The sequence below is a fragment of the Sprattus sprattus genome (genome assembly GCF_963457725.1).
Source record: "Sprattus sprattus genome assembly, chromosome: 19".
NCBI lineage: Eukaryota > Metazoa > Chordata > Actinopteri > Clupeiformes > Clupeidae > Sprattus > Sprattus sprattus.
In genome coordinates this window covers 6,250,181-6,265,168 of record NC_137917.1, presented here as the reverse complement: position 1 = coordinate 6,265,168, position 14,988 = coordinate 6,250,181, and the positions used below count along the sequence as shown (strand labels likewise).

The window sequence follows — 14,988 nt, the reverse complement described above, 5'->3', positions numbered from 1 at the left end:
GCTTTATTTGTTGTTGATTGACAGCAGAGGCTTTCTTCTGGCAACCCTCCAAAACAACTTGTGGTGATGTAGGTGGCGTCTGATGGTAGTTTTTGAGACTTTCTGACCCTAAGACTCAACTAACCTCTACAATTCTCCAGCTGTGATCCTTGGAGATTATTTTGCCAGTAGAACAATCCCCCTCACGGTGCGTGGGGTCAATGTACAGACACGTCCTCTTCCAGGCTGATTCTTAACATCTCCTGTCGCTTTAAACTTCTTAATTATTTCCATGATAGTGGAAATGGGTATTTTCAACTGTTTAGAGATTTTCTTGGGTCCATTTCTTGATTTGTGCAGCTCAACAACTTTTCGTCGCACATCGTCATTGTGTTATTTGGGTCTTTCTCATAGTGATGAATGACTTATGGAATTTGACCTGTGCCACCTCATATTTGTACACCAGTGGAACTGGAAGTCATGGTTGACCTCATAAGAGTTCCTTATCAAACAGGTGAACTTAAAAATGTAAAATATGACTGGAAATATACTTCAGTTAAATTTTAATTAAAGATTTTTCTAGGGGTGCCAATAATTGTGGCACACATGTTTTGGGGAAAAATATGTATTTAATGTCAACAGTTATTTCTTTTTTTCAATAATTTTACTTCAATGAAACGGGTAAGATTTTTGTGAATATTTTGAGTGAAAAACCAAGAGGATTAACAGCAAAGACATATTTTTTTTATAGCCTGTTTAGCTCATATTCACTAGGGGTGCCAATATTTGTGGAGGGCACTGTATATATATACAGTGGTGGCCAAAATTATTAGAACCCTAGGCATATTCAAGAGGTTTCAGTTGTTTTTGTTGAATTGGCCATTAAAATACCCTTAAAACTAATGAAATACCTACAAAGTCATCATTATGCTCTATAAACCATAGAATAGAGCTATCATAAGTAGATTTAGGTCAATTTCCGTACAAAAACAAACTAGGCCTATTTCACTGTCAATGTCACGCAATCATGTTCCTTCACAGAAGAAGAAAAATTACTTGTTTAATCATTGTCAGGTGTGGTCGTGGTTAAATTGATGGTGATGCAAGAGTCTCAGGACACAGCTCGGTGATTCTTTTGAATGTACAAGGCCTATCTTCCGCATTAAGTGATTGGTAACATAAGGGTTTTGTCACTGAGGCCACACCACCAATTGGTATAGATTCAAAGCCTCTAGAGGCAGTCTTGAAGCAAATGTTGCTCTTTGAACATGGCTAAGGTGAAGAATGAGCTAATGAGTGAGCAACGGGTTTGAATAAAGGCACTTTTTGATGCTGGCTGTAGTTACCGCCGCATAGCCAAGGACTTGACATGCAGTCCAAGCACTGTAAAATACACTTTAGACCGCCATGCCACCAGAACCGAAAGGGGAGAGGCTAAAAAAATAAACTGTGTGAAGTGAATCATCTCAGAATTATCAGTCTTAAGGACTGAAGAAAGACTTCACGAGAATTGGTGACGAGATCAACACCACAATGACTAATGGTTCAATAGTGTTCCCAAGAACTGTGCGTCGGAAGCTGTGAGAAAAATTACTTTTTGGCAGAATAGCAGCACAGAAACATTACTGAAAGAGAAGAATAGAGTGAAACGCCTGAAATTTGCAAAAGAACACAAGAAATGGACAAAGAAAGATTGGTATAAAGTGTTGTGGACTGATGAGTCCAGGTTTGAATAGTTTGGCAACAAGCGAAGAGTGTATGTTTAACAAAGTGAGGGGGAGAGATATAAAAATGAGTGTCTCTGGCCAACAGTTAAACAAGGAAGGGGTTGTATTATGGTGTGGGGTGCCATTTAATCCTTAGGAACAGATGACTTTGGCGAAATTGATGGCATCATGGATAAGAAAGTAAACCATAACATTCTGGTGAGGCATGGAGTACCTTCTGGGAGTGGTGTTAATGGGCCTGGATTTATTTTCCAAGAGGACAATGACCCTAAACATTCTTGTAACTGTGCCAGTACGACCTGTGACAGAAGGAATCTATGGACCGGCCCCCTCAAAGTCCGAACCTCAAACCCATCAAGCAAATTTGGGGCGAGTTGGAAAATAAACTGGACAGATCTATTGTACATTCAAAGGAAAGCCTTTGGCTTAAGTTGCAAAAGGCATCGGATAACATTAGTGTTGAAGTTCTCGAGAAATAAATTGACTATGCCAGAGAGATGTGCTGCTGTAATTGCTGCCAAAGGTGGGCAAACCAAATATTAGAGTTAAAAGTGGATACAAACAGTAGGAATCAATTCATCTGATATTTGTTGTGCTCAGAACAACCATCTGCATGTTTCATTTACATTATGAAATTAAATAATGTTTTGGAGACAAAAAAAAGGTCAATATTCTCAGATCTGTAAGGTGTTCTAATAATTTTGGCCACCACTGTATATACAATATATATTCCAATAAATACAGCAATACATAAATCTTTCATTTTAAATAAACCTTTTCACTTTATATTTCATGACCTATTGACACATTATGTGAAGGATATATTGAAGGATAAATTGATCTTTTTAAACATTCTGTATGTATTTATTTCTTGATGTGTTTATTGGATGAGAGACTTAAGGATTTATTGATGTACTAAGTTACTGTATTTATAAAAGAATATGTTGACATATAAAATTGAATGAAAAGTCAGTGTAGAATCTGAGGATTATCTGAAACTTCAGAGCTCTGTGCATGTAAACAGCTAATTAAATAACCATACCATAAAGCCACACAAATTAGGTTACAATGCTAGAAATACCACCTATCACAATTGCATGTGTGTCTAAGAGAAGCTGGATATGAGAATGAGAGGAGAGAGTTTTCTGGATGGCAAGACTACCTCCTTTCATTCCACATAAGTAGATTTCTATGATTTGTGACAAGAGGTAAGGATGGATGAGGCTTGAAGTTCTGAAACAGTTCAGAGCATGTCAGAAATTATTTGTTTGATGTACTGTCAGAATATTTCATATAAAGTAGTAGTACTGTAAATATTTCAAATAGAAATTATGTTATATTGCGCGCGTTTAAACTATTATTGTTTTCAGTGTAATAACATGTATTTTATTCTATGACAACTCTCTTTCCCTCTCTCTCTCTGTGCATGTAAGAGAGAGAGAGAAACAAAAATACTTGCAATCAAAGGAGGTAAGCGATTGTTATTGTTCCCATAATGATGACTTGTGTCACAATACAAACCACAAGCCTTTATCTAGAGCCCCACACACCTCAGAACAAAAACAGGCTAGGCAAGTGATGACATGAAAAACAGTTATTATAATATAAATACAATGCCTTCACTCATCCAACCACTCAGTTAAGATCTTTTTACACCTAGCCATCTCTAGACTACGCTGATCCCTTAACAAGCTGTTGGTGTATACCTACTTGTTACTCATAGCTTTAGACCCCCTTCTGTTGTAGCTCCTAGTCTACAGGGATTATAATCCATCATGTTGTCCTTGGATTTGCCCAACACAAATTATAGCACAGTCACAATATCTTGGAGTGACTTTAAGGTTCTTATTATATTCCCCATGATGTCAAACTCTAATTTATCACATGAAAAAAAAAAGAAACTAGCTTTGTCTCAGCCATAGTAGGCTAACACTTCCAATTATATCCTGACAGGGCATGGACATCGCTGTCGAGGAAAGGAGTGTGTTTAAATGACCTGAGCTATAGGCTAAGCCTTAAACGAACATGTAATTTAGTTGTGTTTACAGCTACTCTCTGCAGTGTTGCCAACTTAGCGACTTTGTCTCTATATCTGGCGACTTTTCAGACCCCCTTGGCGACTTTTTTAGCAAAAAGCGACTAGCGACAAATCTAGCGACTTTTTTTTTTTCATTTGGTGGATTTTTGTGTTGACAAAGCACTGAAAAAGCATCTCACATATCCTGTTCTGCAGTTCATGTTACAACTGATCTCACGAGAGCTGAGAACAGCGAGGGCTGTCATGGTCTCCTCTCCACTCACATAGCGCAGTCTGACGAAATAACAGCAACATATTAGAACTTTGTATTCGCGGGAAAAATATTAGTGTTACCCCGTCAGAATTGCATATTGTGCGCATCCGCAGCTTATTTACATATTATGCAAATTAGTTGATTACGTCATCTAGCGACTTCTGGCGACTTTTCAGAGGGTTTACAGCTACTTTCCTCACAGAAAAGTTGGCAACACTGACTCTCTGAAAACACGTTCTGTCATTGCTTTTCTCTTCAGCAAAGAAGCTAGGCCGGTGTTTGTATGCAACTGACATGTAGTAGGGCTACACGAATTGCCAATAAACCAGAGCCTAAAATAATGATTTCACACATGGTGTTCATTTGGTCACACACATTTTAGTTGAAAGGACCATAGACTCATGACAATTAAATCGTCTGAAAACATGGCTTCAAATTTTATATTAGGCTTCTAATTTTGCGAATACCTTCAAACGTATCGGCATTATAATGCATTAAAAAAAAAAAAAAAAAAAAAAAAAAAACAGTTTAAAGGCTTAAGGCCTTTAAAGAGTTAAGGTCAACTAATGTAAGCTAGGCTTATAGTTAACACTTGACTTGATTTGGAAAAGATATTTGAGAAACATTATGCCATTTAAGACCAACCGGTGAGGTACTGACTAGCTGAGTCTATAATAAAGTTGCCGACGCCAGGCCACACACGTAGATAAGGATACGCTCCATCAGATCGTTTTACCCGTATCATTGCTACAGTCGCATCAAACACTTGTCAGCGATTCATAAACTGGCTCTGACTGATAATATCGTTTGCAATGTTTTAAAACGTTGTTGACATGATTACTCATGTCATGCAGGTGCAAGATATGAACCGTGAATTCAGCCTGAGCCTTGGACCGTCTCGATATTTAACAAGGTAAGAAAGATCATCATAATTCTCAGCCTGATTATTCTTTAGCTGTAATGCAAATCAATTACATTCACATAACCAATGTTAACTTCCTATTATTATTTTGCATATTAGTATTCTCTCTTTCTCTATCCCACTCTCTTTCTCTCTCTGTCTTTGTCTCTATCCCACTCTATTTCCCTCTCTGTCTGTCTTTGTCTCTATCCCACTCTCTGCACCACTGATCCTCATTAGCTTTAGGCACCCTCCTCCTCTCTTTCTCTCCTCCCAGTTTCCTGTGGCACCTGAGGACCTGTATAAAAATTCACACCTGAGTCACTGTCCTTCACTGCCTCCTACCACAATGCTCAGTGACCTGTTCTCCTTGAAGTCTACCTTTGGCCCTGCTGCTAGTGTTGTGTGTGGTTATTAGGTGTGTAAGGACAGTTGAACAATTTTAACGGTAAGTTCATGATGAATAACAAAGCCATAATTTGTCAACTGACAAATTTGTCGACACATTATCATGGTTGCTGTTTACCTTAAGAGAAACCAATCTTTGGATTTTTAACATTCTCATTAATAAGGTGAGGTCTGCCACATCAGGCGTGATAAGTTGTTAAGTTGCCAGACCAGAGTGATGTAGACATTTCTTCACTTGCTAATTTTGAATCTCTTTCAAGCTTATTTTTGAAGATGTTAGCAAGTTTTTTTATGTGTGTAATTCTCTCTTTCACCCCCCTTTCTCTGCCTCTCTTGCCATCTTTTTTTTCACAGTCTTTTCAATCCGATCCTCCACCTGAGGCCATGGCTCCGTCCATTGCTCGGTCTGCTCCAGGGGAGATCAACCATTGGTGGAGCCATCTGCGGTTTCGCCTTCAGAACAAGAAAGGGTGGAATGAGATGCTTGATGAGACGTTTCTGCTGCAAACCCAACAGTGGGTCCTACTGTGACTAATTAAGTTTCAAGTTACTTCATCAGATTAGTACAGTGTAAAATAACTTTGCAGTGTTCCACTAGTGATTTTCTTTGTAAACAATATCTTTAGAAATGTCTTATTTTTTTCAGGATGTGCAATTTTGCAGTGTGAGGCCCAAACTGTGTTTAATCACTGACACCCTTTTATCTGTCTGCATTTCAGGATAAACAACATCCCTCTTTTCTTTGCCACAAAAGGGAATAACGTGGGTTGCATCAAGAAACTTCTGACTTGTGCATCAACAAATATATTTGAGAGAGGTGCGGTATAGAACACACAGGTCTTGTTTATGCTCATTCAGCTATGCTCCCATAATGCTTGTCCTGCATTTGGAACATTTCTGTGATTTCTGCTGATGTGCTCTAAATTATGGTAGAATTTACAGCAATTTACATCAAAACAAAGCTATCAGCAACCTCTTTCTCCTTGTCCGTGTGTGTCCATGTGTGTGTGTGTGTGTGTGTTTCAGGTGCTCTGGGTGAGACAGCTCTTCATGTTGCTGCTCTTAATGATAACCTGGAGGCAGCTGTAGCTCTGATGGACGAAGCACCAGAACTCATCAATGAACCTATGAACTCTGACCTCTATCAAGGTACACATGCACACACACACACACACAAACACACCCCTCTCCCCAGTCCACCCATAAACACATTCAAACAAACATATATCTTTGATAAACACATATACACATATAAAATATAATTATTGTATCAGTACTATGGCCTTAGAGGTGCAGATGTAACATTTCAACATTCAACATGTAACATTTACTTTTAAAAGATATTTGCAACTGAATATCGCCTTCCGATAAATGTGCTCAGGTATGACTGCTCTCCACATCGCTGTTGTGAATCAGAATGTGAATCTGGTCCGGGAGCTGATCAAACGAGGGGGTGATGGAGCAACACCACGGGTCACAGGAATGTACTTCCGAAAGAGAAGAGGGGGTCTTTTATATTATGGTGAGTGTGTGTGTGAGAGAGAGAGACAGAGAGAGAAAAACAGATGAGTGTGAGAAAGAGAGGGAGAGAGAGAGAGAGAGAAAGAGTGACGAGTGTGTGTGTGTGTGTGTGTGTGTGTGTGTGTGTGAGAGAGAGAGCGAGAGAGTGACGTGTGTATGAGAGAGAGAGACAGACAGAGAGATAAAGACAGAGAGAGAGAGAGGAATGGCTGTTGACTGGAATATCTTTTCTTTTAACTGGTAATTGTGGACAAATACTTTGCAATTCACCCAAAGCTGTGCAACTAGCTGAGCTGGCATTTCTACCGTAACAGGTTTTCAGTTGTGTCAGACTGCTTGTTGGTTTATGCAGTCTTTCTGTCTGCTCTGCAGGAGAGCACATCCTGGCTTTTGCCAGTTGTGTGGGGAATGAAGAGATCATCAATATGTTAATTCATAATGGTGCAAACGTTCGTGCTCAGGATTCTTGCGGTAATTAGCCCACCCTCTTTTTTCCATTCTTCTCTCCTGTACTGTTCATTTAAAAAACGTTTCTTGTTAATATTTTTTCATTACATTCAATGTGTACATAAATGCATTCATTCATATGTGGTGTTTATCTGTTTCTGCAAAACAACATTTTTCCAGGTAATACTATATTGCACATCCTGGTCATGCAGCCCAACAGGACTATTGCCTGTCAGGTGGTGGATCTGCTCTTGTCTCAGGATGCAGAAATGGACCCCATTATCCCTCTGGACATGGTCCCCAACTACCGTGGGGTCACCCCCTTCAAACTGGCTGCCAAGGAGGGCAACGTAGTGGTAAGTGGTTTTCTATTACTGTGAAATATACAGTAGATAATGAAATGCCATAAACTCATGCACTACAGAAAAGTGTTTTTTTAAAGTTACCACAGTAGTTTCTATGCAATATCATCTAGAAATCAATGAGCGATACTGCCAATTCATCATCTAGCATTCAATGAGCGATACTGAGGCTGAAAGGAAATCTTGACGGTCTGATGTTCATTAGGTTCAATTATGCATGTACACATGTAAACTTTATAGTTTGGAATTTAAAAACACAAAACTACATTGTAACTATTGTAGGAATAGCAGGTGTGTTTATCTCCATACATGTTAATGTCCATATACCATCAAGTTTAATTTGCAGATGTTTTTCTGCCAAAACAAAACTGTTAAAAAATGTCATAATGTCACTTTAACATGACTCATCATATGACTGGTCAGGCATTTCAGCATCTGGTGAATCGCAGACGGATTGTGCAGTGGAACCTGGGACCTCTGACGTCTAACCTGTATGACCTGACGGAGATCGACTCCTGGTCAGACGAGCTGTCCGTCCTGGAGCTGATAGCTGGTAGCCAGAGGAGAGAGGTGAGGGCAGCTAACAGCAGTATGACCCGTAGGGACTGTATGCGGTCTGAAATGTAGCTGTATAGAGCTGAGCCTGTTATCCTCTATATCTCTCAGGCTAGAAGGATTTTAGAGGTGACTCCAGTCCGACAGCTGGTCAGTCTCAAATGGAACCTCTATGGGAAACATTACTTCAGGTAACCTGAATATCACAACAGAACTATTGGCCTCTTATTTTCCTTTATGTTTGTGTCAATCTTGGGGACTGAAGTGCTGCAAACATAACAGAGTTGATTTTCTAATTGGGAAATGCTAGCATGGCCTAGTTTCACCACATTACAATACATCTTATTCAGTGTTATGAAAACTATGTATGTGTTCTGTCTTTGTTGTCATTCTTTTTCAAGGTTGCTGCTCCTGTTCTATCTGCTCTACATAGGAACTTTCACACTTTGTTGTGTGCATCGCCCTCTAAAGGACATTCCTGAGAACTACACCCTCCCAGAAAATGATAAAACTATTAAAATTCCAAAGACCCTTGAGGTAATATTATAAGAATTTATCAAAATGTAGGAACTTTTTATGTTTAACAGTTTTTATATTTCATATAATCATCTTTTGCCATATCAGGAGAGTTACTTGACCTACAAAGACCGCCTGCGTTTGGCTGGAGAGATCATTAGTGTTCTGGGAGCGCTGATCATTCTCTTGCTTGAGGTAGGCATAGGTATCTCTCAATTCTCTATAGTGGAATTAGATATAAAGTTGAAAAAGTTGTGAATAAACAACACAATACAACCTTTGTCACAGACCATCAAGTGACATGACATGTAACTGAGTAAATCATAACATTGTGACATGTTGGGATACTCACAGATTCCGGACATACTAAGAGTTGGAGCCAAGCGCTACTTCGGACAGACTGCACTCGGTGGCCCCTTTCATGTCATTCTGTAGGTTGCCATTGATATAAATGTGAACAAGACATTTGTTTTTATCCATTTTACCCATTCACGTGTCATCTTTCAATCTGGGAGCTGTTCAAATATGACCAAACCTTTATTTGAACTTTTGGTTTGTCATAATGTTTCCTTAATGCTTCACTGTTGTTTTGATGCAATGCATCAAAATGCTAAAGAATAGGTTCAACTAAAAAACAGAGATCACTATTCTTACCACACACAACAGTCTTGTAAATATGAGAATACGGTGCTAGATGTGCATGCCCCCTGCGTCAGGATCGGCTATGCCAGCCTGGTGGTGATCCTGTGTGTGCTGAGGGCCACCGAGACGCCTGGAGAGTCTGTGCTCATGGCCATCTGTCTGGTGCTGGGCTGGTCCAACGTCATGTACTTCGCCCGAGGCTTTCAGATGCTGGGACCTTACGTCATCATGATACAGAAGGTAGGCGCATGGCACATGGAACGCATGGAAAAAGCTTTATCATCTGTTTATCTATCATCCTCTACCCTACCCTTTTGTGCTCATATGCACCAGAGAAATGTTTGTGTTTTGATGGTAGTATGGAATGTACAGTATGTTCTGAAACTAAAAACATCTCAGGACTTCCTGTGGTTTTCTGTTCTTTTTTAGATCATATTTGGGGACTTGACCAAGTTCATGTGGCTGAGTTTCATTGTACTCATGGGATTTTCCACAGGTGATTAATGTTGAATATTCTGTATATGATATACATTAACCATCATTATACACTGCATTCATACAACTGGCTAAACCATTAACTTTTCAAACACTCCATATCTGCTCTTTCTATGCATGGCTTCCCATATGGGCAAGGATTTTTTTCTAAGAACATCATCATACATTTAACACAGCAGTCCTGCTTGCAATAGCATTTTATATTTGACTTTGAAATTATAAGATAACTGTAAAACCACCTCCCTCTCTCTTCCATTCTACCCCTAGCCCTATGGATGGTGTACATGACCCAAGAGCCGTTCTCCCTGCCAGCCTATAGCTCCTTCCCCATCACCCTCTTCTCTCAGTTTGAGCTAAGCGTAGGCCTGATTGATCTGCCCGTGGAACACGAGCTGCACACGCCTCCCATTGTGCACGTGCTGCACTGCTGCTTCTCCGTGGTCTCCTACATCCTGCTGCTCAACCTGCTCATCGCCATGATGAGCGACACACACTGGCGGGTGGCCCAGGAGAGGGACGAGCTCTGGAGGACACAGGTGAGGCAGCCTGGCCAGTGCTAGAGTGCTAGCAGAGAAGGGCATATGCTCTCTGCTGGCTACGGTACTCGCTAACACATGTATGTGCAGAGAAGGCCCTCTGCTGGCTACGGTACTCGCAAACACATGTATGTGCAAAGCAGGGCCTCTGCTGGCTACGGTACTCGCAAACACATGTACTCTATGTGCAAATGCTTATAATGAAGACAGGTCAGTCAGAGGACATTATGAGAAACACGACACAACAAAGGGAATGCAGTGTGGCTAACATCTATATGGCTCCTACCCAGGTTGTGGCCACTACCCTGATGCTGGAGAGGAGGCTGCCCCGCTGGCTGTGGCCTCGGCTTGGAGTGTGTGGGCTTCTGTATGGCCTAGGAGAGCGCTGGTACCTTAGGTATGGATAGGATTGAGCCGTTGCTTTAGGGCATTGTCCTGTGCTGTAGGTGCATCGTGGACATGTTATGAATGTTATGTAATAAAATGATTGCATTATAATAGATTCTTTTTTAGTCTTTTGCTTGAGTAATATGTTGAGCTTCTTTAAATGTTAACCCTTAATGTTCTGTTGATGAAAGAGTATTATATGACATTGCATTGTTTTTTCAGGGTGGAGGATCGCAATGACCCTTTGGTCCAAAAAATGCGCCGGTACATCAGTGTCTTCACAAAGGATGACGATCAAGTCAGGCATAAAGAGGTGCCAGAGAAGATTGACCCGTCTTCAGACCCAGTGTCTGGAGAGGCCCTTACCAAACCCATACAGAGAGGCGGAGCTAACCCAAACAGGAAGTCCCTTAGGGGGTGGCAGAAGATACGACAAAGCACTTTGGGTTTTGACACAGATTTTGATGGTCAGGACATTCAGTATGTTTGACAGCTGGTCAGGAAGAACAATAAACTATTAGGTGAATACTAATATTTCTATGATATGGACAAATGAAGCAATAATTGTATTCTGTGTTATGTGAATATTGCAGGTAAAATGACAGATTAAGCGTTTGATTTAAGGGCATTCTTTAATAGTGGTATTCTGTAGCACATGCTGCTTGAAGCAACATTATGTAACAATTTTACCTTAAAATCACAGCATCAAGATCATTTTGGTGGTACACGCACTATGTAACTTTCGTGGACAGAGCGTGACACTTCTGGCGAGAACTACGTTATGCTTTATGTCACCACCTCACACAACTAGACCCTTCTGCTAGCTTTTAGAAGAAGCTGCACCGGATTCTCTGTGTGGACATCATGGCAGATGTGTCAAAAAAACGAGGAATACTTTGTCTGAGGAAGCGAGGAAGAGAAAAAGAGAGCGAACCAAGCAAGAGAACAAACAAGTCATCGGTGAGAGCTCAAAAAGACAAAAGGATGCAAGTCAGATGTCGAGCTGGCCTTCTTTTTGTTGGACTAGTCATTAATAAAATATTAACTGTCTTGCGTTGCGCTTTCATGATGCTTGGCTGTGTAAGGAAAGTTGTTGACTCGCTTACAATGTTGTTTATAAAAAAGAATACAACATAGGCTGTCACCTTATAGGTGTCATCCATGTCTCATGGAGATTTGTAGTTTTTCCAGATGCCCCAAGTGATCAACCTCAGTCCTGCGTCAGATAAGTATCCAAATTAATTGATCTCACGCCAAAAAGTTTGATCAGTCTTCGTCAATCTCAGGCCAAAGAAGCCTTGGATGTTTGCAACCTCTCCTTTATTTTAAGTCAGCAACACAGCAAGCTTGTAATAGGCTACATTATACTCTCCAATGTATATTATGTACAATATGTGCCTTTATCATGTCATCAACCATACTTTATTAGATATACACATAGGCTACTCCCAATTCATGCTTAGAAACCAATGTATATAGCCTAAAACATGAGCAGCAGAACAAAATCATGGTTTTCTTTTATGTTATACTTCTCCGATGTCACAGTAAATAAAACTATGCAGAGTGATGTGTGTAAAATCTTGTAATAATACTCTACTCAACTACTCTGTCAGTAGTTCTGCCTTCTGCCGTTTTTACGGCCAGTTCCATAGCCTTCTTGTCTGGGAATTCCCCACCACCTTCACTGCATTTCATTTGCTCAGTTAGTCTGGCGAACTACGCAATGGCGGTCCACTTCAGACACTCCTTTACCCAATCAGACCAACTATACAGGTGACGGTCTTTGCATCCCGTTTTCAATTTAATCATTGAAAGCGTTTAGATGCACACTATAAAAACAGATTATTATCGGGTTTTGTAGTTAGACTGTCTGGTTATTCTAGTGCTCATGTAAACGGAATAAACTGATTTCGTTAAAGGTTTTTTAAAAACCCGTTTAACACACCTATTTTGTTACGTAGACGTGGTTAGTTTAAATCCGCCAATGGCGTGCCAGGTAGCCAATAGCCAGTTTGTGATTGGCTCCAAAGATCCTTACAATGCTGAACTAAGTTGGCATAGCCGCCTCGCCAGACTTCAGTAATAGATATTTGACCGGCTTGTAATTAAAATGTCCGGAAAATGAAAACTGCCGGTCACTTTGACAGGCAACGTTTTTTTTTTTCTAGCGGGACCTCTGGGTTAAATGCTCATTCGTTGCGCAACCAAGGTCCTGCGACATCAGATCAGAAGCAGCTAGAGTAGGCCTATCTTGTCTTCTTGTCTGCAAGTGTTCATTTTTTGCCACAATAGAGAGTAACCAACTAATTTAAATTTCAGTAATTGTAACTGCGTAACTTGATTTAAAATAATACTTCGTTACATGCTCGTTACAGCTAATAGTAGTGGAATTACAGTAACGCGTTTCTCCCAACACTGCCCACGACCTAGGCTTGTCTGCCTATTAAAACATTATTTAAAATCTCGTGATGTTAATGAGCCTCCAGTGACTTTCCTATGGGACTTGGCACACTTTGTGCTGACTATGAACTATTTCAAATTTGAAAATAATTTCTACCACCAGGTGAAGGGCACAGCAATGGGCTCTCCATTTGCCCCAAACTACGCAAACCTGTTCATGGGCAAGTTTGAGACGGACTTTGTTTATTCCTCTGAAAATGTCTTTAACCACTGTTTGAAATGTTGGTTCCGATATATATTGATGATGTCTTTTTTATCTTTAGTGGTACAGTGGAACAACTTAAAAAATGTCATGAATTTATACTCTCTAGACTTGACTCTATACAATTTACATTAGAATATAACATTAGGTTCTGCTTCGTGACGCACAATGATAGACACGGCCAAGCAATCACTTCAGTTTTGGTGTTATTTTATTTGTCCGCAGCCAAAGTGTGACAAAACAAAATGTTTACTAACAAAAACATATCTCACTTTATCAACAAAAACAGGGCAATGTTGCCTTCTACACTATAATCCCACAGTCTTCGATTTAACAAGTTTAACAACCTTGACTCCACCTGCACATGTGTCTCCTACACTCTCCTCGTACAGCTCTTCAGCGGGCTAGATATACCAGTTATCCCCACCCACTAGAAGAGCCCAACTATTTACGTTCACACTTAACATCCCATAGATCATACATTTCATCAACAACTTCAAGTCCTACGGTAACAATAGATATCATAATCAACAATACAACACACTACATTGCAAAAATCCATACATAATTTACATGGCACATAATACATCTTAATTGGGAGAAACCAAACGCAATTCCTGCACGAGTCCGAGCTCGTGCCCGAGGCTGGCACTACAAAGCCACCCCAGCTTCCTCAGTTCGGGTCCTTTGAACCGGCAAACAGGAAGTCCCACTGTAACAACCAAGTCCCCATGGAACCTGCAGCTCTCACGTGAACTGAGCAAAATAAATAATACCCTTACCCCATACAACCTCTGTGTGTGCGTGATTTTGTCCCATGACCAGTGTGTATAAACATGGCAGATGCGTCTTGAAAATACGTTCGATACTATCACTACAACTAACCTCGTGTGCACCCGCAAATGTCGCCTTACTTGACGAACAACCCACTTCAAGCCAGGAATCCCAGGACACACCACAACAGAGACGGGAGTTTTTGTTTAGAAAAATAATCACAATTTTATTTCAATTCATAAAAATTAACCTGGATTACTAGTCAGGGTTTAGCGGAGGGCCACAGGCCAATAGTGGTCACCCAGTAAGGCTGGGGTCTTTCTAACTAGGGTGAAGGGGCACACAGCAAAAAGGGCACAGCACAAAGGGCACAGCAAAAAGGCAGACTGGGCATCAAAGTCTAACCCACACACACAAGATTAGAAAAAAGGTTAGGCACTCCAAAACACCAATAGGCTACCCACTAATATCACACAGCAATTCAGTCTTTCCCGGTGCACATGAGGACCACCAAGCCTCTACCAGCAACTTCTATCTGACCCGCCCCCAAAGCTAACACCTGTCTAGGCAGGCAGGCACACAGACAACAGAAAAGAGACCTGGCCCAATCAGATCTAGATGAGTCAGGCTGCAACAGCAGTCCACCTGGGTGAAGGGCAGGCGGAAAATCCTCTTGCTTAACCCGAACTTTTACTGTGACGCACGAGCAGTGTCTTTCTGTTCATTCACGGGTGGCCGGGGCTTTTATTTTGACAGATGGTTACGTCTGTTGGCATGGGACGATG

At 40.7% G+C, this 14,988-nt stretch overlaps 1 protein-coding gene across 1 annotated transcript; it reads left to right on the top strand.

The window, feature by feature from the left end:
• Window positions 1–5,690: 5,690 nt before the first annotated feature.
• On the top strand, window positions 5,691–11,257 carry trpv6 (transient receptor potential cation channel, subfamily V, member 6; the record flags this gene model as incomplete). The annotated part of the gene is made up of 16 exons (XM_080857372.1): window positions 5,691–5,821; window positions 6,026–6,123; window positions 6,333–6,455; window positions 6,688–6,828; window positions 7,200–7,298; window positions 7,455–7,630; window positions 8,060–8,206; window positions 8,303–8,382; window positions 8,593–8,728; window positions 8,816–8,902; window positions 9,062–9,138; window positions 9,424–9,589; window positions 9,779–9,845; window positions 10,112–10,380; window positions 10,671–10,777; window positions 10,990–11,257. 16 exons carry the CDS (start codon window positions 5,691–5,693, stop codon window positions 11,255–11,257), a joined length of 2,172 nt encoding a protein of 723 aa, XP_080713498.1.
• Window positions 11,258–14,988: the final 3,731 nt, after the last annotated feature.